Source organism: Hypomesus nipponensis, chromosome 14, assembly GCF_054491055.1.
Source record: "Hypomesus nipponensis isolate SF chromosome 14, ASM5449105v1, whole genome shotgun sequence".
Classification (NCBI taxonomy): domain Eukaryota; kingdom Metazoa; phylum Chordata; class Actinopteri; order Osmeriformes; family Osmeridae; genus Hypomesus; species Hypomesus nipponensis.
The window spans coordinates 12182582-12207500 of record NC_140374.1 but is presented as its reverse complement, the minus strand read 5'-3'; the positions used below and the strand labels follow the sequence as shown (position 1 = coordinate 12207500).

General features: G+C 50.8%; 4 protein-coding genes across 6 annotated transcripts in view; 3 read left to right on the top strand and 1 right to left on the bottom strand.

Moving 5' to 3' along the window:
• The window catches only part of kcp (kielin cysteine rich BMP regulator), a 23781-nt gene extending 23070 nt beyond the window's left edge, over positions 1-711 (top strand). The window contains 2 exon segments of the mRNA XM_084673110.1: positions 1-11; positions 213-711. The exon segment at positions 1-11 is cut by the window's left edge and continues 290 nt beyond it. Coding sequence (XP_084529236.1) covers positions 1-11; positions 213-430 — 229 coding nt within the window. The 3' untranslated portion in view covers positions 431-711.
• A 250-nt stretch (positions 712-961) lies between these two features.
• Positions 962-8177, top strand: LOC146258635 (uncharacterized). Its single transcript, XM_084671819.1, has 19 exons — positions 962-970; positions 1806-1898; positions 2058-2178; positions 2485-2631; positions 2724-2862; positions 2959-3072; positions 3161-3280; positions 3459-3567; positions 4602-4752; positions 4891-5039; positions 5316-5525; positions 5650-5902; positions 5989-6242; positions 6327-6557; positions 6664-7002; positions 7169-7339; positions 7476-7580; positions 7672-7763; positions 7867-8177. The coding sequence occupies exons 1-19, from the start codon at positions 962-964 to the stop codon at positions 7940-7942; spliced, it is 2883 nt and encodes a 960-aa protein (XP_084527945.1). The 3' UTR covers positions 7943-8177.
• Positions 8178-9307: 1130 nt separating this feature from the next.
• On the bottom strand, positions 9308-12903 carry dnaja2b (DnaJ heat shock protein family (Hsp40) member A2b). Its single transcript, XM_084671398.1, is given in 10 exon segments — positions 9308-9884; positions 10156-10283; positions 10372-10516; positions 10634-10830; positions 10926-11059; positions 11158-11238; positions 11352-11380; positions 11382-11582; positions 11705-11764; positions 12747-12903. Coding segments are annotated over 10 exon segments (1242 nt in total). The 5' UTR covers positions 12825-12903; the 3' UTR covers positions 9308-9695.
• Positions 12904-13044: 141 nt separating this feature from the next.
• On the top strand, positions 13045-24695 carry ppp6r2b (protein phosphatase 6, regulatory subunit 2b). 3 transcript variants are annotated; one of them, XM_084671396.1, is made up of 26 exons: positions 13045-13512; positions 14686-14880; positions 15194-15352; positions 15473-15571; positions 15886-16072; positions 16852-16989; positions 17084-17149; positions 17280-17392; positions 17535-17648; positions 17754-17880; positions 18065-18238; positions 18385-18615; positions 18728-18792; positions 18880-18995; positions 19380-19456; positions 19556-19636; positions 19752-19849; positions 19948-20005; positions 20110-20228; positions 20429-20604; positions 20701-20857; positions 20971-21056; positions 21147-21357; positions 21626-21649; positions 21940-22074; positions 22508-24695. In XM_084671396.1, exons 3-26 carry the CDS (start codon positions 15225-15227, stop codon positions 22539-22541), a joined length of 2814 nt encoding a protein of 937 aa, XP_084527522.1. In that variant the 5' UTR covers positions 13045-13512; positions 14686-14880; positions 15194-15224; the 3' UTR covers positions 22542-24695. The 3 variants fall into 3 exon arrangements, with proteins under 3 accessions (XP_084527522.1, XP_084527521.1, XP_084527523.1); XM_084671395.1 differs by having other exon boundaries at positions 19380-19465; XM_084671397.1 differs by lacking the exon at positions 21626-21649 and having other exon boundaries at positions 19380-19465.
• Positions 24696-24919: the final 224 nt, after the last annotated feature.

Genomic DNA, 24919 nt, shown 5'->3' with positions numbered 1-24919 from the left:
GTCGCTGTGTGGTAGGGTCCCTTTAAGACACGCACACACACGCACATACACACGTACACAGACACAAACACACACACACTGTTTACTACAACTACTACTCACACTGCTTTTTTTTTTTCTCTCTCCCTCCGTTTCTCTCTCTCCCTCTATGCCTCTCTCTCTTTACCCCTCCCTTTTTCATTCCCTCCCTCCCTCTCTCTCTCCCTGTGTAGCGGTCGGGTGTCCTGTGGAGAGGGGCTTTGTGTTTGACGAGTGTGGCCCCCCGTGCCCAGTGACCTGCTTTAACAAGAATGTGCCACTAGGGGTGATAGAGAGCCACTGCTTCAAGCCCTGTGTGCCAGGCTGCCAGTGTCCTGCTGGCTTGGTCCTGCACAACAACTATTGTATACCAGCAGAGAAGTGTCCAAAGATCATTCATGGCAACCCCTAACACACACACACACATACACACACGTTTCAAATTTACTGTAACTAACGTACTGTACCTCCTACCTACTTCAGCGTGTGCTAATTTTGGGAGCTGTTGAGGATATTGGGACTGACAAAAAATATATTTGGTTGGTTTTTTAATAAGTGTTATGAATAAAATGTTAATGTTGAGATAGGAATTATTATTCGGTGCCTTGTGTGCAATAACAGATGTGTTATTATGCTTTGTTGGTGGGATTTCACTTATAGTTCTTCTGTCCTTCTAAAAATAAAAGTTTCACAAATTTGGTGCTAAATGTGTCTATTACTTGTACACAAGCATACAAACTGCATTATTGTATTGGAACCAGAATCCCTTTGCACAGGAGATAAGGTAAGATGTGTGACATGGTTTAGTTTAACGTGATACTAACTCTCCTGTGTGGGTCCTATAGACAAAATGTCACTTTCGTTGTCTGGTAACTTGATCCATGTGTTGCCCTGGTGACACCGTAGCAATATCCTGTTTAATTCATCCGTCTGCACTGACAACATGGAGGAGGTAGGAGTAGCAGCATTCTGTAGGAATGTTTGCTGCCATTGCATACTATTATTGTTTGTTTGTGTGTGTGTGTGTGTGTGTGTGTGTGGAGAATAGGAGTATTCAAGTGGGTGTGCACAAATAAGTATGTTGATACTTGGCACAGTTAGTTGCAAATAACCAGTCTCTGGGTCAGCGTCCCTTAAAGCTATTTCTAAATGTGTGTGTGTGTGTGCGCGCATGTGGGATTCCATCTCCAGCCCCCGAGGATCTGTGTGTGCTCTTCCACAAGGTGCTGCATCAGCCCTCCAGCCAGGAAGATGCACTCGCAGCCACAAGGAGGGTACAAGACTTATCCACACTCTCACTCACATACACACACACAGAGCCCCCACAGCACCCAAAGATAATGGTTTCCCCTCCTGTAAGGATGGAATCTCTTACCGGGTAGACCGGACAGAGGCATGACGATTAGAAAAAGGTTAGCTCGGTTTTATTAGCGATGACGTTGGATCGTGCCACCAATCAACAACAGAGTGGCTTGCATGAGTGAGAAACATGTCTCTCTAATAAGATGGACTTTATATACATGAGCTGGACAGTACAAATATAGTAACCACCAAAACATGTCCTTAAACGGTACACATTCCACGACTTCATGCACAGGGAAAACAACACACAAGTGGTTCGGTCATCACTCATTGTTTGTACTATTTTCTGCATGTTGCTCTTTCCAAAGGTGAAAGTAGCACATTCTCCAATCTATATGTGTATTGTCAGAGACCCACTGCGTGACCTCTTGACTACAACAAGAGACAACCTCACATATGTATCGAAAATCTGCATATCACCTCAGGTGGCAGGGGAGGACGACAGCTGGTCCTGCTCTGGAAGGAACGTTCTGGATGTTCTCCTGGAGATGGAGTCAGAGCGAGGAAGGAGAGAAGAGGTACAAGAGAGAATGAGAGAATTCTAATTGTCCTTGAGGAACTAAAAACTAACACAAGGGCATGAATGCGAGAAGAGGTCCAGTGAAAGGGGAGGGGCATTGACAGCGTGCATGAGAACGCTTGGTGGTCTGCGTCTGAGACGTCCCACCTCTCTGCAGCTCTACTGGGACCTCCAGCTGCTCAGCGTGGGGACACAAACACATCCACCCACATCCACACCAGAGACATGCACCACATCCAGAGACCGGGAGGATCGCTCAGAGGTACTGGCGTTTTGTGGTGCGGCTTGGTTGTAGCGATGAAGCTTCTCTCGCGCCTGTCGCTGACACTCTACTGCCCCCTACCTGCAGAGAGGGAGGCAGGCAGGAGACAGAGAGCAGGGGGAGAGCAGCAGAGGGTGGATGTGGAGACTGAGGAGGACAGCTAGGCAATGCTGGGCCAGGTAGGAATTAGAAAGGACACATTACCGGAATAATCCTTATTTCTCTTGCTTTACTTAAATCTTGTGTGTGTGTCTGTGTGTGTGTTTCTCCCCCAGACTGGTAGTAGGTGGTGTGTGTAGCGTCCTACCATCTCTGAGCCAAGGTGAGATGTCAGAGAGCGTGGAAGGGACTTGGGCTGGAGTTCACACGCTGAGGTGTGTCTCCGTATCAGAGCTTCATCTACTGGTGGAAGTGAAGTACGACACAGTCACTCACACCCTCTGCACAGAGATGCTCCAGGAAAACCTGGGTGAGAGAAGATACTACACTGTGGAACCCCTCGGATAAATCGAGGTGACGACGATGAGTACGGAGACCTGGTTTGTCTGACCCAAATCACAGGCCAGGAGAACTGGGCGAACCTGTTGCCATGGCAGCGGGAAGAGAGGGTGGCGGAGCTGGGAGAGAGGATCGAGGAGGCACTGGAAACAGGCGACCTGCTGCGTCTGTGTGATCTGCCTGGAGCATTCAGGATGTACAGGTAACACACTCACACACACACACAATGGTGTCGTCACGTCCACACGATAACCATCCAACTCAATGGTAGGTCCCATGAGGGCGTGTCATCGAAGAGTTGTCCTGATTCGATACAACCAAAGGTAGAGGTTTGGACGGCCATCTCCCTCCTCGCTAAGATTCAGGCCTCCCAACGGGATGAGAAAAAGGAACTGACAACGCTGAGCAAGAGGTAAACAGCCACACACCCACACACACACAGTGTTCTGACAGACCCCTGACTGAATTGACCTGTTCCATGTTATCCTGTGTCTCTGGAGGTTGGACCAGCCGGCCCTGCAGCTGCTGAGTCTGTACGTCAGACTGGCCACAGTGAGGGCCCAGAGGGAGCTGCAGTCCCCAGGAGCCCTGCTGGCTGCCTGGCAGGCCTGGCAGGCCTGGTGAGACGCTGGACTCTCTCGGGCGACAGCGTCGCAACACCGTCTTTGGCTTTTCAGTCCTTGCAAAACCCGCGTTTGACCGAACGGACAGTTTTCAGCGCACGTTTTCAACGTCTGCACCTTCCTTCCTCCGTTTCTTCTTTTCTCCCCTCCCTCCCTTCCTCTCTCCCTATCTAAGGCCGTCTGTGAGGAGCCCCGGGATTAAAGAGCAGGCCCGACTCTTGCTCCAGGAGTGGGGGGAGGAGCGGAAGACGGTGGAGCCTTCTCCCTGGATCTCATCCCAGCAGGTATACAGACACGTCTCTCATCAGTCGCTTACATTTACATGTATTCATTTAGCAGACGCTTTTATCCAAAGCACCTTCCAAGATAGAGCTTTAGAAAAGTGCACAGGTCACTGATCATAAAAACGAGATATCCCCAAACATTGCAGGTAGCCAAAACATGAAGCATGCATTGTGAAAAACCAAATAAGTGCCAAAGGCACTTACACAAGTTACAAGTAAACAACATGAACCTCAAAAGTGCAAGAGTGCACCTGTAGAAAAAGCAAACAAACAAAAATATATTTCACAGCAAGTACAATAATTTTAAATGTAAATAGTTACAACTAACCAACAAGAGCAACAAGTCTCTCAATAAGAGTCATTTATGATCCTGGAGGAAACTAACATCAGATCCAGTAAATCATTCCTAAGTGCCGTTGTCTCTCGGAACAAGTGCGTCTTGGAGAGGGCGGGGTGGGCATGCTGGGAGACCGGCGAGCAGCGAGTTGCAGCAGTCCAACTTGGAGAGGACAAGTGCTTGGACTAGCAGCTGGGTGGAATGCTCTGACAGGTATCTCCTGAGATCGAAGGAGATGGAGGGTTTGGCTGGGATGATGAGAAGTTCTGTTTTGGTGAGGTTCAGCTGGAAGTGGTGCTTGGTCATCTAGGCGGAGATGTCTGCGAGGCAGGCCTCGATCCTAGCTGAGATCCCCGTATCAGTCGGGGGGAACGACAGGTACAGCTGGATGTTGTCAGCGTAGCAGTGGTAGGACGAGCCATGGGAGGTGATGATTGGTCCAAGGGAGGTGGTGTACAGGGAGAAGAGGAGGGGTCCAAGGACGGAGCCCTGTGGGACACCAGTGGAGAGCTGGTGAGGGCCTGAAACTTTGCCTCACAAGGAGACCTGGTAGGATCTTCCCGACAGGTAGGATGAGATCCACTGAAGTGCAGTGCCAGTGATGCTGCTCATGCTGCACATGCTGCTCCCTCTGTGATAACAGGGGGAGATTGACTCTCCCCTCTCCCATCACATGCTGCTCCCGCTGTGATAACAGGGGGAGATTGACTCTCCCCTCTCCCTGCAGGCTGTGCTGTACTACATGGTGCTGAGTCAGGAGCAGGAGAGGAGATACCTGCTAAGGCTGCTGCATGGGGTCTCCCTGGAAGATCTGCAGGGGCTAGGAGGGCAGAGCTCACCTGGAGAGGGTATGTCTGTCTGTCCCTCTGTCCATCCTTACGACTAGCTGTCGTTTTGTTGTCCTGTCTGTCTATCTGTCTGTCTGTCTGTTATGCACTATGGTACTTGTCGTTGCAGTCTAACAGCGTGTTGACGTTTTCTTCTAGTGCTTACCCAGCAGAGGGAGGTTGCTCTGAGAGAGGCGTGTGTGAGGAAGATGAAACACATACATGCCATTCTGCAGACACACACTCAGACCCAGTCACCCCAGGGATCTACTATACTCCAGCTTCAGCCTCAGTCCCAAACCCAAACAGCCAAGATGCAGACCCAGGATCAGACCCACACCCAGACCCAGACCCACACCCAGACCCAGGACCAGACCCAGCACCAGACCCACACCCAGACCCAGGACCAGACCCAGCACCAGACCCACACCCAGACCCAGGACCAGACCCAGGACCAGACCCACACCCAGACCCAGGACCAGACCCAGCACCAGACCCACACCCAGACCCAGGACCAGACCCAGGACCAGACCCACACCCAGACCCAGGACCAGACCCAGGACCAGACCCACATCCAGACCCAGGACCAGACCCAGGACCAGATCCAGGACCAGATCCAGGACCAGATCCAAGACCAGACCCACCTCCAGACACAGGACCAGACCCAGAGCCTGGAGTCAGTAGGGCCCTCTTCCCACTCCCAGTGGGGAGCCTGTGCCCTGGTCCTCCTGACCAAGCTCATGGAGCTACAGGAGGACCAGGTCTCTGCAGTACTACCCTCTCTGGTGGACATGGTAAGAACACACCTGTGGAGCTAGGTTCACAAGAACATATCTAGTGCTGTTCTATTATTAAGAAATCTGTTCATCTCCTTTGTCTGTGTGTGTGTGTGTGTGTGTGTGTGTGTGTTTGTATCAGAGGGAGCAGCATCTACTGGCCCTGAGAAAGGAGCACGAGTGTGATGTCAGAAACCCTCGTCTCAACTGTCTACTCACTCTCCTGACCTCAGATGCCCCGCCCATCTCCTCCTCCCTCCTCCCCCCTGACCCCTGCCCGGAACCCTCTCCACCAATCCCAGCCCAGAATAATGTCACAGCCGCAATACCGGAGCAGAGGGCCATGGATGGGAACCAAGTTCACACTGACGGGAGCAGGGAGAGACAGGATATCTGTACAGGTAGTTCGAATCATACACACACACACAGACACACATGCACACACTTCTTTGCTGCCGTTTAAGGATGTGTGTGTGTACAGGCTGTGGAGAAACCTTTGAGGACCTGCCCTACCTGGAGATCCTATGCGTCCCACCCACGGTGGATTCCTCCAACACACCCCAAGCCAGCTCCCTCACCTCCACTGAAGGGGAGAGCGCACATGCATTGGAGGGTGCACATGGAGGGCTTAAGGTGGGCCAGGAGGGCAGTCCAACCAAGACACCCCAGATCTTTGAGAAACAGGACTCTCTCATCACCCTGGCCTGGAGCAAGCCTCCAGAGGCAGCAGCTACAGTAAGTCTCTCTCGTAGAACTACGGAACTGTGGTTGTGAACACGATGTACGTTACCATGCGGAGGTCCGTGTTTTTCTGTCCAGGACGTGTCTGCCGCCGTGATGGAGCAGGATTCCTTTTGCAGTGTGCAAGGAGCGAGTCCCTGCGACACGCGCGACACACCTGGACACTCCATCGGGGACCCAAACCCCCCGGGGGAGACAGGCTGCGGGGCTAGACGGCTGGAGGTGCTCGACTCGTCTCTCTTCCGGTCGAGCTCGAAAGCTGGACTGGGACCCCGACCGACTGAAGGCCACGCCGTCGACATCGGACAGGTACGACATCACTGGTTCACCATCGGGTCAGGTGCTCCTCTCTGAGTTCCATCCGCCTCGCTAAGTTTGCCGCTTGACGCGCGTGTGCTCCAATGCTGTGCTACAGAGAGAGTCTGCTACTGTTGGGGGTGACCAGGCCCTGAGGACGCCGCTGGAGACGGCAGACGCAGGGTGTGACGTGGATCTGTACGCACACACCCCGGTCACACACAGAGAGACCGCGGGCGCTGTCGACGTGGCACGCACACACCCTGTGCCTGAGGCGAAGGCTGGGACGAGCGGTGTTCCTGTGGAGGAGGAGAGCAATGACGACGTACTCGCAGCGGCGCCCGGTGAGTTTGCTTACCTGGGCGCTGTGGGAGGGCAGCCAGCAGAAAAAGAAGTGTGCCACCCAGCCACTGAACCCTGGACGCAAAGTGGACTGGATCAATCCGCTGTAGACCAGGTACCTCCGAATGCAACACAAACCTCTGTCCGACGACCACTGAAATACAGCAGTGCTTTCAGTACTAGACATGAGTCATCCTGCTAGAGTAATGTGATTTCAAAACGGAAGGTTATACTGCGAATGATCCGAATCCAATACTCCTCATGCCTCTTATGCCTCGCAGGCGGAATGTGTCCCTGAGAGTGCGAGGATGCAAGACTCTATACTAGGTAGAGAGAGAACCGGGGAGCCCGTCTCTGTGATGGAGAGGGAGAGAACGATGCAAAGTCTGGTGGACATGCAGAAGAAGGTGGAGCACAAGCAGCAGAGAGACAGAGAGAGACAACTGCTACGGGTGAGAGAGGAGGGACACACATGCCCTAGAATCCTCATAGTGACAGCCATACTAGATTATATCATTTAACTGTCCATGAATATCTGTAAAAATAAAAACATTAGTGTTAATGCTGCCTTTTCCCTTTCTGTCTTAGGTTCAAGAGCGCCTGTCCATCATTCAGAACAGGAAGTCAGAAGAAGACCTGCTGGGCCTCAAACAGAAAGACAGGCTCCGACACCTCACACACAACCTAACACAAGTGAGTGGGCCACACACACACAACCTCCCATAGGTGGGTAGCCTACAGCTGTGTTCTTGTCAGTGTTGAACTTGTGTGTCGCGTGTCTCAGGAGGATAAGAGCCAGCAGAAGACCGTGGTACGGGAGCGACTGGAGCAGGTGAGGAGGGAACGCTCCAACGTGATGCAGTCCAAACGAGACAGGTAAGGACCTCCGTCATAGGACGTTTCATAGGGCGGCCACACCCCCCAAAACAATCCCGCCTTTCCCTTGTTCTGCAGCTCTAGTTGTGTTCTCCCTCTGCAGGAACACAGCCGGGTTCAAGGAGCTGCTGGCTCCGGTGGTCGTCCAGGGCGCCGAGACGGAGGAAGGGGCAGACTGACGCGGGCTACAGTAGCTGGGAGCTTTACACCCAGGCCCCTCGATGAGCCACGCCTGGCTACACTTCCAGGCCTCTGGAGAAAGAGCCTATCCACTGACACCCATTACTCTTAGAACAATATTGGCTCTTACTAAAAAGAAAAGCCGTGACCTAAAGATTGTCGTGTTTTGGTCGACGTTCAAGCCTTTCCAGTCCCAGACACTACCCAAAGCATATGCGGAGACAGTGGATGGTAACTTGAGTTTATTATACAGTTTAATTCTCATCCTCACAAACATGAGCATCAACAATAACATCATTTATTAAAGACTCCTGTCATTGTCTGTAGAGATCAGGTGGCACTCCTTCCTGCAGACTATATATGACATATACAATGAAACAGCCCCATGGCTCCATCTGTCCCTCCATCTGCACCTGGCTCAACAGCCTTTTCACACAGCCAAAACAGCAAAGGACCCCCATCGCCAGGACTGGGCTGGTCAACGCAATAGCGAATGGGGGGGTTCAAAGTGATGAATGTCCATGAGTTTGGACCATGAGTTTGTGTGACAGTTCTACTGGTTTAGAGAGATGTGTATAATACAGGAGGACATGGGCAGGGTCCAGAGGTTTTCCCCCTCTGGCCTCGACACATTTAAGAAAAACCTCTGGCTCCTTATCATGCGTCTCAAACCAATCAACACATTCTAATGGTTTTTTTATTTTTATATATATGTATATGTACATAACTGACCTTAAACAGGGTCTGCTCACACTGTTGCCTAACACAGAGCAGAAACATCTACGAGTCATGAAGCCAAAACATTCCACAGCAGCTCTGATGCACGGAGCCTCTGGAGCACGTCACACACACACACACACACACACTCATACCTGTACAGATACAAACGCACAGACGCGTGTATGTACCCACATCCGTTTAGCTTTGCCTCAAGCTGAAAATATCAAGATGCCTTGGGCTCAAGCTGTGGCTTCACACACACTCACTGTGAAACAAAAACACGAAAGCTAAAGATCTGAACAAAGAAATCGGTTTACTTGATAACAGGCCTTACGAATGATCTAGCTAGCGTTGTGATGGGTGGAGACCAACCTGAACAAGGAAGTCTCTCTGTGACAAGACATGAGGGTTTGCGGCGCACCGGAAACAAGTATAATGGTTTCCTGTGTGACTCAACAGGCTGTGTAAAAAAGACATGCTTTAGGAAACCAGTTAATCTGATCACTTTTATAGCAGTAACTTAAGAATACACAGGTCTGGGTATCAGGTGTGTGAGTTGAGCTTTGAACCTGGGCCTTCTAGAAATTGTATTTCTCCTGGTTGAAGCAGCATGCACTTGTGACAGAATACACTACACGTTAAACGAGATGACAATATTTGCATTTTATACACAAGACCGGTGTGTTCCACAGCGAAAGGTAGAAGCCAAAGATGACATAATGTGGGTTGGGTCCAGCTGAGAAGTGGGCCCCTAGGCAGGGCCTGTGGCCCCTGGGAACTCTGAATGGGAGGGCCTGCTGTCCAGAAACACAATAGGGTTGTCACACATCCAGCTGCTGCCCGATGGCCGGTCCCATTGAAACTGTGTGCGTGTGTGGGTGTGTGTATGTCCTTTCTATGGGACAGGAGAGGGGATTGTATGTATGCACATGGAAGGTCTTAACTGGTATAAGCAGTACAACCGGAGATGTGTGTGTGTGTGTGTGTGTGTGTTACATTTGATGTGTGGCGTGTGTGTGTGTGTGTGAGTCTCTACTGATGTGCACACTGCACCCCTGGGCCCTGGGGGCCCCCCTCTTCGTCAGAGCTGTCGTTGTAGGCCTCCCTCCTAGCCCCGGCTCCGGCCCCGGTCCCCCGGTCATGATCCTGCAGGTCAACCTCCTCGGCGTCCGCGGAGATTACCGGAACCTCCGCACGTCCAGGGAGCAGGTCCTCCAGCTCCTACAAAACACACCGACAGTAGGCAAGCAGAGATGAGATACACACACACACACAATCCAATTCTCATTAAAGATCTCATCTCATCTCTCATTAAACCCACAAATCCAGCACTTTTGTAGATTGGATAAGCATAAGCAGAGGAACAACCACCTAACCCATCAGCCAGAAGGAGTAACTATTAGCATATTAGCATTTCATTCCAACCTTTACATGCTGTGTGCTCGATGTAAGGTAGGGTATCAAGACTAGGAGTGAAGATTGTACTACTCACAGTGAGTTTTTCAGGGCTAATCCAGTTGTTGTCAGGGAACTGAACATCAAACTTGATGAACAGGTCTCCCTTCTCAAACGGGTTCCTGTACTGGGGCATACCCTCTCCCTTAACGACCCGTATACACCCTGAAACACGTACAAAAACACACACTTGAATACAACGCATAAGGAGAAATACTTGTTTCATTGATGTGACCTGAGGATGGGCATGTACCTGGCTCTATGACTTTGCCAGGGGGGTATTTGACCGCAAGCTGGCGTCCATCCAGGTGTGTGACGGCAATCTGGAAGCCACAGAGAGCCTCGACCAGGCCGATGCGCTGGGTCATGTGTAGGTCGTTGCCGTCCCGACGGAAGTCCTGATGGGGGAGACATCCACAAAGTCACACTTCCGCTCAGTCATGGGTTTCTTTCCAGGTCTACACACAGACCCTGGGAATGGGCTTCGATATGGCGTCTCGTGGACGCGGGGTTACCTCGTGCTCCTTCTCCTGCAGGACCAGAACGATGTCCCCAGGCTCGGTGCCTGGCGCTTGGTCGGCCTCCCCCGTAAAGGTGATCTTCTGGCCGTGCCTCATGCCTTTGTCCACGTGCACCTCCAAGAGCTTGGTCTCTTTGGACACCTTGCGGCCCTCGCACTTCTTACAGCGGTCCTTCTCGTTGATCACCTCGCCTGCGCACGGACACACACCGTCAATGTAACTACGGCCCTGTATGTTCGGGGGATAGAGCGAGGGTTGTTGTGGCGAGCGCGTGTATATCCATTACCCTCTCCGTTGCAGTCTGTGCAGACTGACTGCATCTGCTGGACCATGCCAGGAGCCAGCTGTCTGATCATAATCCTCATGCCTCTCCCTCGGCAAGCTACACACTTCTGCACTGCACCAGCCTTACCCCCCTGACTGAAAGGGCAGGACAAAGAGGCATATTGTGGGTTTACCTGGATTTTTGGGTTGGGAATTTTAAATACACATTTCATATACAGACAGACAAAACTCACCCATTGCAGCTAACACACAGGACATTTTTGCTAAGCTGTAGTTTGGTGGTTTTGCCGTTGTAGAGGTCTTCCAGGGAGACCCTGTGTCAAATACAGGAGAACATTAGGGGATTTGCAACTAAACGGAGGATAGGACCATCTGCATACACAAAAGCACATCACTCCCCCCCCCCCCCCCACACACTTGTACTCACTTTAAGGGGTGCACCATGTCCTCGCCTCTCCCTCCGGCCCCCGTTGCGGGCCCCCCTGCCTTGACCCCCCATGAACCCAAAGAGCCCCCCGCCGAAGATGTGGGAGAAGATATCATCCATGCCAGCTCCTCCACCTCCACCCTCCCGTAGCCCCTGCTCCCCATAGCGATCGTACAATTCCTTCTTCTCTGGGTTTGTCAACACCTCATAGGCAAAACTGATCTCCTTAAACTGGACAGACATCGTGAGAGTTAGAGGAACACACACATTTTGAGAAAATGACTAAGCATATTTCAGAGGTTGGGTCTTGCTGTGATGTAACATTTGGGCTGATATATTTTTGTGTTAAATACCTTGTCCCCGGCATCAGGATTCTTGTCGGGATGATACTCTTTGGCCAATTTGCGATATGCCTACACAGACGAAAAAATGTATGGCCTTAGACAGCACACGACTACAATCTAGTCAAGTCATCTTGTTAATAAATCGTTTTTTATATCTGTCGAGTAAAATAACTGGATAGCCTCTCTAGATCTCAGTCGATCTAAAGATAGTTGTTATACTCGTGTCATCATACTACTAATGGTTCACTGAGAGCATGTCTATACCTGGTCAAGTTGGCTTTCTACCTAGATTAGCATCATCTGAACGGCTGGCTAGCTACTACTAGTGCTATTAGCCACCAAGAGCCATGATAGTCAGATGCTGAACGGCTCGAAGCCGTTAGCTAGCTAGCTACAGTCAGCAATAACTTTGTTTTTTTGAACAAAAGAATCACAAAACCATCCAACTGTTACGATTTAACCTCACCCATCTACAGTCATAATTAGCTCTAACTAGTAAGACAGTTTAATCTTATATGTAAAGCAGATCGTTGCTTGAGCAACTAGCTAGCTCTGTACGTGGAGGTATTGCGTGTGTCCTGTAATGCTCAGTCTTTCTGGGCTATGTGTTATGGCTGTACTGTACAGTAGTCAGTACATTACGTTAGCTAGCTTAAGCTAGCACGAACTAGCAAGTATCCGTCCTTAGCACACTCGATATTACGGATATAATTAAGCATATCGACGACTTGATAAATTAATATAATTTAAATGTACGTCAACAAGCTACACTACTACACTAACGATAACGCCTTCTGTAACACTACTAGCCTCGTTAGTTTGGCAAACGTTATCGCGTCAGTCTGTTTGGCTGCTAGCGATGCTAGATAAAGTTAGCAAGCTATCGTTTTCCTTCTGGCTTTGCTAGCCAGTTTTGCTAGCCAGACTGACTAGCAGGCATCGTCTCGGCTGACAAGCAGGCCAGATCAAAATATCATCCACGTTTTTTTCCCGCTAATCATTTGTTGCCAAACTTGTACTAACATACAAGCGTCGTTATAAGACAACACACCTTTTTCAGCTCGTTTTCGGAGGCGGAGGGCGAAACTCCTAGGATGTCGTAGAGCTTAGTATCCACCACGTTCGACATAATGCTAAGCGGCTACAAACAGAAAGACCTTCTGCGGAGGAAACCAGAGCGGAGAAGACAAGCCGGGTGAAAACGTCATACGCAATGCGTCAACCAGCACTAGCGTGAGTGGCTAAAGCCAGTTTCTTTACGTATCAACAAATCTCACCGATCCACACCGGATCGTGATGCGTTTAGTTAGATCGACATTCTAAATATTAAACGCAAATTTGGAGTTCTGATCAAGGACTGTGTAAATCATTGTGTATTATGTTACAAACACGTGTTACCCACGGCTACTGTTGTACTGTACAACGTAGCTAGCTAGTATACAACTTTTCTTGCGCGTTCCCGTGACAGAGCCAGCCATTTTGATTTTGAAATATGACAGCAGCGAGATTCTTTTGCTGTTGCACTTAGCTAGCTGAACTAAAGTCCAGATGCTATCCTGGACCTAAACGATCAGTTTAATCGATGCATTTAGCAATTTAATTAGACGCGAGGTTTGAATCAAAACGGAACCAGGCCCATACCGACTCACCTAGCTAGACATTCGTCAGATTTGTGACCGATTTTGCAATGATGATGAATGATGGGTGAAACGGACAGTGGGGATGTGCAACTGCACAGCTGACTGGCCTGGGACATATGAAAAATAGGCCAGTGCGGGGTAGTGTAATCTGGCTTAAGTCAAGACTGGTCACTCAAGGTAAGGTAGATACGTTATTATAGATGTTACAGGCTTTGCCTATGGTGTTAGTTGTTTACCTTGTCAAATGTAGACTATCATGGACTAGTTGTTTTTAGCGCTGCTAGTGTGTTGGCCAACGGCATTGACTAAAAGTGAAGGCCACAGAATATTTATGTTTATCTTGTTGTTGGCTAGCTGGTGGAAGCTACTGTAGCAGTGATTGTGTGCTAATCAGTCCCACCAGTCCCTGCGACTGTTGACGAGTTTCACAAATAAGCCTGCGATGTCATTACTGGTGCAGGCCCCAGTTAAAAGCTTACTAGCCATGTCATTGTCAAAGCTCAGTCTACTTCAAATCATATGATAAATTACATAATTATCTAATGCGTACATACTACTCAGGAAAGCAGGTGCCATCACGGTCACGCATCCTTGAAAATATGCTGTTTTGGTTTTGTCAGGCTAAACCAAAGTGGTCTCCAAACCACCTGTATGGTGACTGGAGCAATTCTTGGCATATTGACTTCATTAAATGTGACTGCCCTGAAAATGATCTATGATACACCTCAAATGACAGTGCATTTCAAATCATGTGACAGGCAGTGTGCTTTCGAGTTATATCAACCACAACAAACTACTTTATGTGGTGGTTGGCCAGTCTCCTAACATTTGTTTTCAGTGAAACACACTCAGGAACCTAGCGCACTGGGTAAAGTTCTTTGTGACACCCCAGTCTGAGTCAAGGTCAGGCGGCTTGATGCTTAATAATACTACATGTGTGAGAACAATCAGGCTATAGTTCACAACAAACACTGGATACCAGAGATAGTGGATCTATTCTGCATTAAACAGATAAGGACATCACCCCAGATAATAGTTGGACAACAGTGTATTATAATAGCAGAGCTTGCCCTCTGTCTGTTGGCAGAACCTCTGAACCTCTGTCGAGTGTGTGTCTCAGAGGAAGCTGGATAATGTCATTATACAGACATGCATCTTTAACTCAGTTACAGAGAAAGCTTCCTGAAAGAGGCAAAGCACTATTTTGCTCCACTCGAGTGTGGAATGATCCCAATCCTTGCTTTTCAAGAGTTGGCCTATTATTTTCCATGACAAAACAGTGGGTAGATTGCAGCAGGATGACATGCATGTTTCACCTCTACTCAGACTCCCCACCCACATTTCTTTCAGGTTGCAGACATCTCTACGTGTGAGAGTTCGTTTGTGCTTGTGGTGTGAGATTGTGTGGGGTGTAGAGTGAATGTGAGAGAGCTGTGTTGTTGACTGCAGACACCCATGCTGCTCTATATCCAGGCCACCTGCAATCTTCGAGACCCAGGTCTGTGTGCTCACAGAGCACTGACTGAGGACACTCCATATCCACGGGTAAGATATCCAGTTAGTCTCGATACACACATATAAACAGTGCCTATCACATCATGTAGGTGTATCTTTTTCTCAAGTTCTCCGGGTGTCAGGTGGCTGAGCGGTTAGGGAATCGGGCTAGTAATCAGAATGTTGCCGGTTCAATTCCCGGCCGGGCAAAATGACGTTGTGTCCTTGGGCAAGGCACTTCACCCTACTTGCCTCGGGGGAATGTCCCTGTACTTTACTGTAGGTCGCTTTGGATAAGAGCGTCTGCTCAATGACTAAATGTAAATGTTTATTTTACCATCTGCCTCAATCTCTCCTCTCCTAGCTGAGTGTGTGAGCTTGTGACGGCAGCAGCCATGTTTTGGAAGTTTGACCTGCACACTTCGTCCCACCTGGAGGCTCTGCTGGATAAGGAGGATGTCACGCTCACAGAGCTAATGGACGAGGAGGATGTGCTGCAGGAATGCAAGGCCCAGAACCGCAGGTTACTTTCGCATTATAGGCCATACAGGACTAATAGGGTAACAGCATTAGCATTTCCTTTGAGTAGCCTGTTTGTTGGTGCCAATGTCAAAGAGTGGTTTTCTGTCTCCATGCGCGCTAGGCTCCTCCTGTTCCTGTCTCAGGACAGCTGCATGCAGGAGCTGCTTCGTCTCATAACTACAGAGCCCCCTGCTGGTGTGGAGGAGACCTGGCGCTTCAAGTGAGTGTGCTAGTAGACTATACACTGCCCACTGTATAGTTTACAGGATCTTTGTCGGTCCAGAAACGAAGGCTCAAGCCCAAAATTCATTACAAATATCCAATATTGGTGTGTGTGTGTCCGAAAATGCAATGGTCGTACTTTCACCAATCATGAGCAAAACTGCCAAATTTGGGATGGTTAACGGGGGCGAAATAGCCATATCCTTTAGCCTTAGTACATGGACATGTTTACACCAGTGTGGTTTATGAAAGAGTTCTGGCTTGGGTCAGGATGTAGAGGTCTGTGACTGACCAGGCCTGTATTTGTTGCAGGTACCCTAACATAGCATGTGAGCTGTTGACATGTGATGTCGCTGTCATTAATGATAAGCTGGGGAACGAGAAGCCGCTGTTGGAAACCCTGTATGCCTTTTTGGAGCAGCCCTCCCCCCTCAACCCCCTCCTCGCCTCCTTCTTCAGCAAGACCATTGGGAACCTCATCACACGGAAGACAGAGCAGGTAACACACACACACACAGACAGAGGACTCCATAATCCTTTGCACATCTTCACCTCAACCTCCAGTACACCCACCACTTAGTTTACAGTAAGACAGTGAAGCTGAAACTCCGACACCTTCCTGTATCTATTCTCATCCCCTTCTCACTTTCTTGGCCTCTGTCAAATCATGCCATATGTGACCAAGAGCCAGGGACACTTCAAGTTCAAGTCTTTTCTTGTCAGATGCACAGAACAACACAGGGGCAGACTGGGCCATGACATTCTTAGGACAAGACAACGCAAAGCAACCTGGCATACCATAACATAGAAGTACACAGAACATAGATTGCATCTATGATAAGCTCTAATATAGTACTCCTCCTCATATGCAATATTCAATACAGTATACTAAACCTCTAAATACACAAAATACATGTAACAACCTTATGAACCTATACTAACCTAAAACAAGTGTACAATCATGCAATATTGCTGATGGTGCAACCAGTAGCTGAAAGTGACAGTGTGTAAAGTGACTAGTGGGAAGTGTATCAGTGTCCATATCAATGTCCATTCAGAAACCCGATGGCCCTTGGAAAGAAACTGGCTTCTGAATGGACATTGATATGGACACATTGATTTCAGTGTGTGTTCAAGTGTTATTCAAAACCTGTTGTCATCACAGCCAGTGGAGTGTTCTTCTGGTAAACCCCCCCCCTCTACGTCCAGTCTAAGCCCTCTACGTCCAGTCTAAGCCCTCTACGTCCAGTCAGCCGTATTCAGCTGTCGTCTCTGTAGGTGATCTGGTTCCTGCGTGAGAAGGAGGGCTTCCTGCCTCTGGTGCTGAAGCACATCGATGCGTCGGCCATGATGGATCTGCTACTGCGCCTCATCAGCTGCGTGGAGCCGGCCCCTCTTCGACAGGAGACACTTAATGTAAGACACGCACACACGCGCACTAAACTTGGCCACAACTCCCCACTTAGTGTATGGAGCGTAATGGAACAACAACAACAATCTTTCTCTGCAGTGGCTGAATAAGGAGAGACTCGCCCAGAGGCTCATTGAACTCATTCACCCGGGGATCGACGACGAGGTGAGACACGGAGCACATGCACCACGTGTCAACGTGGACACAAACACAGGCAAAAGCATGCCATCGGCGACGGATCCGATCGGCGACACAAAGGATGTGAGTCCAATGTGTGTGTGTGTGTATTTTTCAGAGACAGTCCAATGCGTCCCAGACGGTGTGTGACATCATTCGTCTCAGCAGAGACCAGGCCAATCAGCTCCAGGAGAACGCCGTGCCTGACCCGTTGCTCGCTGTTCTGGAGTCGTAAGTGCTCCCCTTCCAACCACACACACACACACACACGCACACGCACACGCACACACACTGAAGAAGTCTAGGATGGTGCACACAAGGGCCCGCACCCACCCACATGCAGCTGATCTGCCGATCCTCTGGGTTTCCACAGGCAGGAGTGTGTGGGACAGCTGCTGAAGAACATGTTTGAGGGGGACAGGACGGAGAGCTGCATCGTCAACGGAACTCAAGTGCTTCTCACCCTGCTGGAGATCAGAAGGCCCGTGTGAGTGAGACTGGCTCTGTCCGTGTCCATCTCTAGGGCGACGGAAAAAGAATCAACTGTACTGCTGTCAACTTGTGTGTGTGTGTGTGTTTGTGTGTGTTTTAGGTTGGAGAGTCTGATGGATGTGTGTGCTCAGGGGTGTGAGAGATGTTACCCAGTCAACAGCAGCATCCTACTGGCTATCCTCCCCCACCTCACCGACTTCCACCAACTGCTGCTGGATCCGCCCAAGGTAAGTACCCGCAAGTAAGGTGCACACGCAGCCGTGTCTGAACGTGACATCCGATGAAACGACACGCCCGTAGTGAAGCACGTGGAGGGATTTCCACGGTACAGGACTTTTACACGGCGTGTTTAGGCCTGAACCGATTGCGTCTCTGTGAGGTTGAGAGTGTCCGTGTCCTGTGTTTGTGTAGCGGGGCCCCATGCTGACCACCCTGGGCGTGCTGGAGGAGCCGCTGGGCAACAGCCGTCTCCACGCAGCCAGACTGGTGGCCTCTCTGCTGCAGAGCGGCTCTCAGACCAGTTCTCCCACGAACACGGGGGTCCTCCGGGAGCTCTGCAGGCTCAATGCCCTGGACCTGCTTCTGGTGAGACGCTCGCCCACACCGGAGACGCGCGAGACGGAATATTACCGTCGTCGAGAGAAGCGGCCTGTTACAAAAAAATACAATTTTCGTTGAAAAATACAATGTTCATCAAGATGGTGATGCGGGACTTTTTGTTGTTGTTGCAGGACTTGTTTTTTAAGTTCACCTGGAATAATTTCTTGCACTTCCAAGTGGAGCTGTGTGTGGCCGGTGTCCTCTGCCACTCTGCCCAGGAAGGGAGGCCCCAGCCAGGGCCGGGGCCCCAGGAAAATCCCGGGCTTGTCAAGGAGCCCCAGCAGGAACAGGCCACACCCAGTCCCAAACCTCCAGAGCCGTCCGTGGCTCCTGACGTCTCTCACAACACGCTGGTGGCACATGTAGGTGTCATCTCTGTTTGAGTGCATGTGTCCTGATTTGGTGCAGCACCTGTGAGACTCTCAAAATATCATCACCCCTCCCTCTGGCTTTCTCTCTATGTCTCTCGCCCAGCTTTTCCAGCACTGTCGCTTGGTCCAGAGGATTCTAGAGGCCTGGGAGGAGAATGACAAGATACAGTAAGCAAACTGTCTGGCTACAGTGTTTCTGTTGCGTTGACGTGCCGCTTCCCCGGAGCGTCAGTGTGTCGTCACTTCTGTTTCCAGGGCAGGGGGGGGAATGAGGAGGGGCTACATGGGTCACCTGACCAGGATTGCCAACACAGTGGTCCAGAACCTGGAGAAAGGCCCTGTGCAGACCCATATTAGCAGTCTCATCACAGGTGAGTCTGAGAGAGAGAGAGAGAGAGAGAGAGAGAGAGAGAGAGAGAGAGAGAGAGAGAGAGAGAGAGGGAGAGAGGGAGAGAGGGAGGGAGGGAGGGAGGGAGGGAGGGAGGGAGGGAGGGAGGGAGGGAGGGAGGGAGGGAGGGAGGGAGGGAGGGGGGAGGGAGGGGGGAGGGGGGAGGGGGAGGGGGAGGGGGAGGGAGAGGGAGAGGGAGAGGGAGGGAGAGGGAGAGGGAGAGGGGGAGGGGGAGAGAGGAGGGGGGGGAGAGAGAGAGGGGGGGGGAGAGAGAGTGTGAGTGTTATACCCAGTCCACTTTTCATAACAAACCGTCGCTGGTTCCATCTGACTGGCTGTGGTCGCACGGCGTGTTCCCTGGCTGCAGAGCTCCCTGAAGACTGCAGGGGGCGCTGGGAGAGCTTTGTGGACCAGACCCTCACGGAGACCAACAGGAAGAACACGGTAGACCTGGTAAACACCCCACTGCAGGTCGTCTCGTCCTGCAGTCGCCGAGTGTCCTTGTGTTCAACGCTGTTTATAACGTCGTTTGCTGGGTTTTAGGTCAGCACCCACAACCTGCACTCCTCCAGTGAGGACGATGACATGGAGAGCCCGTTCCCCAACGAAATGTCACTGCAACAGGTCCACGACACACACACCCACATACACACCCACACACACCCACACGTGTGCACGACCACGACCGCGACCAGGCCCACGAGCTGACCCGATGCAATGCGACTGGATTGCTTTGCAGGCCTTCTCAGATTACCAGATCCAGCAGATGACCGCAAACTTTGTGGATCAGTTCGGCTTCAACGACGAGGAGTTTGCCGAGCATGACGACAGCATCAAGTGAGAGACGGCCCGTCTGTGTTTCTCTCAGTTTCTCTCCGTGTATGTGTGTGTGTGTGTGTGCGTACTAATGGAGGGATTTGCACCTGTCCTTGCAGTGCCACCTTTGACCGTATTGCAGAGATCAACATGAACATAGAAGAAGGGGAGGACAGTGTGAGTTAACCAGCATGCTGACTCCACTTTAGGGAGCAGCTGCAATGGGCCATTCACCTGGCGTCTGTTGGTATAGTAAGCAGCTGTGTGTGTGTCGTCTGCAGTCCAGCACCACCGTGTTTGAGGCGTGCTCCAAGGAGAAAATTCAGCCCTTTGACGATGAGGAGGACATCTGGGAAGAGAAGGAGATCAACTATGCAAGGCAGGGCAAGTCCAGAACTAGGTACGCACACACACACACACACCCACACACACACACACAGACACCGTGGACTGGACACGTTGATCCAATGCCCTGACACACGCATACAGCCAGTCCTCTCTCTCTCTGTCTCTCTCTCTCTCTCTCTGTCTCTCTCTCTCTCTCTCTCTCTCTCTCTCTCTCTCTCTCTCTCTCTCTCTCTCTCTCTCTCTCTCTCTCAGGTTCGGTGGTTCCCAGTGGTACAGGCCCCCGTCTCAAAGCGACGGGGCGAGCGACGCTCCCGCGCCGGGCCCCTGCGCCGAGCCTCCCGCGCCGGGCACCGACGCGGACGCGGGGGAGGGGCCAAAAGAGGGGGCGGAGAACGTCGAGAAGGAGACCCCGACGGAGCCCCCCCAGAGTGAGTCCCACTCGAGTCAGGTCACGCAGCAGCACGCTCCATCTCACGCCGTCGCTTCGTGGTGACCACGAGTGAACTTGTCGCCCTTTCCGTCAGGCGTCGGCTGGACAGCCGATTTCGGGGAGGTGAACTCCAAGGCCCCGGCCGCAGGCGCCGGCATCTCGGCTTGGGACAGCGTCGCCCCCCAGCCGGTCGCCACGGAGACGGAGGAAAAAGGCTGGGCCAAGTTTACAGACTTCCAACCCTTCTGCTGGTGCGTGTGCCTCTTTCACGTGCGAGCGCGCCTCCTGTGCGGGCACGCGTGTCTCCATAGAGCGTTCTAAGCCCTGTGTGTGTGTGTGTGTGTGTGTGTGTGTGTGTCCTCAGCTCAGAGACGGGTCCGAGATGCAGCTCTCCTGTGGACTCGGAGATCAGCGGGTCTGACGGAACTAAACCGGACCAGGATCGGAACCGTGAGGCTGAACACACGCACACACATCTCTCTGTCCCTGTCTCTACTGGATGTATGAAGGCGTGTGACCCCTCCCCCTCTACGTCTGCAGCCTGTGTGTGGAGCGTGTGCGTGGCGAGGAAGGCCCCCCTGGTGGCGTCGGACAGCTCCTCGTCGGGCGGCTCCGACAGCGAGGAGGAGGACGAGAAGACCGAGTCCGTCTCCACGGAGACGGTCACCACGGAGACGATCACCACGGTAGCCGGCAAAGAGACCCTCCGACTCACCGTGGACGCCAAACGCGAGAGGGCGGTCTTCACCAGGTGGGCACGCGCGCGCGCGCGCACACACACACCCACTCAGTTTCTCTTTCCACTTCAGTGCAGTCTGTTCCTCTCCCTGTCTCACTGTTCACACCAACCCTGTCCTCCTACCCCTTCTCCTCTCTCTGCCCAAACGCACCCTGCCTGATCCTGCTACCCTCCCTGTTTCTCTGCTCCCTCTATCTCCCCCCGTGTCTGTCCTCCTGCTTCTCCTCCTCCCATCTCCCCCTGTCCCCTCTCTCCCCCTGTGTTCTCCTCTCCCCTCCAGAGTGTTCAGACCAGCGGTCAGAGGGTATGTAGAGACAGAGGTGTGTGTCTCTGATCTGGCCGTGTGTCATGTTTGAGCAAGGCTTGGGGGTTCAGGCTTTATGGAGATCTCGACCACTGTAAAAGAAAGTGTAGTGTGCAAGACTCGCACCGAAGCAGGAGTGCGTGTGCGTGCGTGTGCGTGTGCATGGTCTACTACTAACTGAGTGTGACTGACGACGAGGCTGCTGCCGGCACCCGCGTCTGAACGTGTCCAGTCTGCTGAGTTCTGGAGCTGTGGTTCCGTCTAGACAGCTGTGGCCTCTCTTCTTCTAGTGAGGAGAACAAGCCGCCCCCGGACAGACCCTCCTCCGCCAGAGAGGAGAAGAAGGACAAGAAGAAGGAGAAGGACGGCGACGCGGCCCACGCCGGCTCCTGGCCCCCCACAGACCGCCCTGCAGCACTCCCTAAGTAAGCTGCGCTCGTAGAGGAGTCTTCTAGAACGATGTGGTCGTGACGCGTCGAGAGCGCGTCGCTGTCGCACGTGCGACCGGTCAAAAGTGGGGCCTTTCCTGCTGTTTTTCCTGTGTGAGCTGTTGTATGGAAGCTAATATTTATTATTATCCATGCCGACGTCGTTAGGGATTTGAAAACGGGTAGACAAAATTTTTCCTCACGGATCAGTTTGCGTTTGTTGACTGGAGCCGCTGAGGAAAGGTAGGGGACTGTTCGGTGACTGTATGTCTTATTAAGAAAAAGGGAATGTTTTAAATGTATGGCCCGAAGACTTTTCTCTGAGGGCGGAGCGGTGCGAAGAGGAAGTTGGCAGAGTAAAGTGTTAAATGAAAATAATGTCAAACGTAAGTATCCATCTTAACAGCATTCATTTCTCATCTCCCCACAGAGAGACGCCCCCCTCTGCAAACGGCCCAGCCTAGAAATGCGGCACAGACACGCGCGCACACACACACACACACACACTTATACACCCACTTCATTATACAGCATCCTGTGGTGTTCAGCACTGCTGTCTTGCCAGGTCAGTGTCCAGAGCTGATTCAAAAAAAGAGGGAGGCACAGGGAGAGCGGAAGCTTCCGGACTGAGAACAACCAACCGATAAATGTGTCCCTGCTCCCACAGTAGTGTCTCCTAAGTATACAGTAACATCATCACACAGGGACTGTGCGTGTGCGTGTGTGTGTGTGTGTGTGGGATTCAGCTTTATGTTGTCGTCGGGGTTGTTTGGCTTGGCTCCTTGGCTGAGCAAGATTTTGCACTTAAACTCTTTGTTGAGGAGGGAGCTGAGGCGCTGTCTTCGGGCTGTGGTTCTGTCCTCGGGCTGTGGTTCCGTCCTCAGCTCAGAGCAGGGAGGGCTGGGGGGGGGTGGGGGGTGAGGGAGAGGGGAACACTGAAAGATCCTCGAAGCCAACTTCTGTCACTGTGCCGTTTCAGTGAACCTTTTTTTTGTTTTTTCCGTTTGTCATGATCTGAAGGGCACATTTTGATCATAAGTTGTGAGAAAATGGTTCCATTCGAATCTCTTCTTTTTTGGACAATTCCCCCCTTTGCTCTGCATCTCTCTGTGTCTGCCTTTCTCTGTCTGTGGAGCATTTCAGGTTGTCGAGTTGTTTAGAGAGTGTGTGTGTGTGTGCGTGCGTTTGTGTGTGTGTGTGGTGAGTGTGAGAGTGTTTAGGCTCTTGTCTACAAAGAGTGTGTTCTCAGGTCTAAAGAGGGGTCGGTGGATGTGATGAAAGCACACCTGTGTGACGCTAATACACGTGTATGTGCACGCACGCACGGACACACACACACTTTCACCAACACCGGGTCAAGGACCCGCATATCACCCTCCCACGGAACTGTTTAAATGTAATATTGTGACATTTGAACCTGTATTAGGTTGTGGCTTTTTCTTCTTGGTAATATGTAAACGTACTCTATGTAAACAGTATATATATAAACAGTATATCTTCTATTTTTGGAATCAATCCAGATGTATGGTAAAACAGTTGTTTTGCAGGTTGCAGTGTGTGTATTGTTCTGTTGAAATGAGGCAATAACTATGTTTATTTTTCTTTGTACCCCAGCATCAGTTCCAGTTCCTCTGCTACATACTTCCTCTGTTTGTGAGTGTGTGAGTGACCGTGTGTGTAACTTTTATTTCAAGATTGTTTTATAGGTTTAGTATATGGGGAATATACTGTATGTCTTCCATATACTTCCTGTGACTTAACATGTTTTATTTTATTAGTAAAACAAATGTCCTGTCCTTATCGGGGCTGGAGCAGATACAAGTTCACATACCTATATTTTAATTTATGTTTTTGTAATTTAATCACATATTTAAAGCACTTTTGAAAGCACTTTTTTGGTTGCTAGCCTACTAAACTTTGGCAAAGCCGTCCATTTTGTATCACAAAATAGGGCATGTTTTAACTTGAACGAGTGACGGAATTATCTGAAAATAAGCCTGTTTCTCCACAAAGCTTGTTGCCAAAGTATGTCTTCCCTCTAGGGAAGGGCTGGATCTCAGACCTGTGAAGTGGTTTACTTCTCCTTAAAATTTGGGTAGAAGCAACATAGCAGTTGGGCCCTTTGTAGACTGGACTGTGGAGAAGAGCTCACTGTTGGGATCCAGCCTGGTCCAGTTCTGTTTCACTCCTTCCCCAAGCATTTTCTCCTAGCTCATCGTCAATATTCAACCCAAAGAGCTGTTTTCTCAACACAGAATAGCTGAAACCTGCCGAGTCATTGAAAGAAACGTGTGAAATAGAACTGGGCACCTTAGTCAGGCTTTAAGCAGGAAGTCAGGGCTGTGTACAGGGTCTGAATATATCATACCTTTCACCTCCAAGCCCCATGCACTGTGTCTGACCCATAGGCTACCACACTCTTACACATGTGGTACAAACACATGGGCTGTGTGTCAGAGAGGGAGTTCCGGACAGCTCTGTGTAGTCAGATGGCTTTTGTAAAGTGGTCTGATGCTGGTGGTCTTTGCTGTATAGACAGTAACGTGTCAGTTACCTGTTGTCAAACTTAGCTTGTACATTCAGATATGAAACTAATAAATATGTCTATCCAGATTAAACCTTGTCTCTATCTTTTTACACTGACACGGTAGCCTATGGCACACACACTCTGTAGCAGCGCCATAAATATGTTTACTTTAGGGCCAGGTACGGGATTAGGTTCCAGCGCTGTTTGACACATATTAGATGTCAATCGTTTGGTAAATATAGCCACCCTTCACCAGCCTTACACTGCCCCTGCCTACTCCCTGAGAGACAGGGTCACATGACAGTGGAGTTGTAA

Bases quoted from the DNA above. Each gene is read 5' to 3' on its own strand.
- ppp6r2b (XM_084671395.1), top strand. From the start codon at position 15,225: ATGTTTTGGAAGTTTGACCTGCACACTTCGTCCCACCTGGAGGCTCTG. The intron at 17,150-17,279 runs GTGAGACACGGA...TGTATTTTTCAG, and splicing joins ACCCGGGGATCGACGACGAG to AGACAGTCCAATGCGTCCCA. The intron at 21,358-21,625 runs GTGGGCACGCGC...TCTCCCCTCCAG, and splicing joins GAGAGGGCGGTCTTCACCAG to AGTGTTCAGACCAGCGGTCA.
- LOC146258635 (XM_084671819.1), top strand. The intron at 2,632-2,723 runs GTGAGAGAAGAT...CCCAAATCACAG, and splicing joins GATGCTCCAGGAAAACCTGG to GCCAGGAGAACTGGGCGAAC. The intron at 6,243-6,326 runs GTAAGTCTCTCT...TTTTCTGTCCAG, and splicing joins CTCCAGAGGCAGCAGCTACA to GACGTGTCTGCCGCCGTGAT.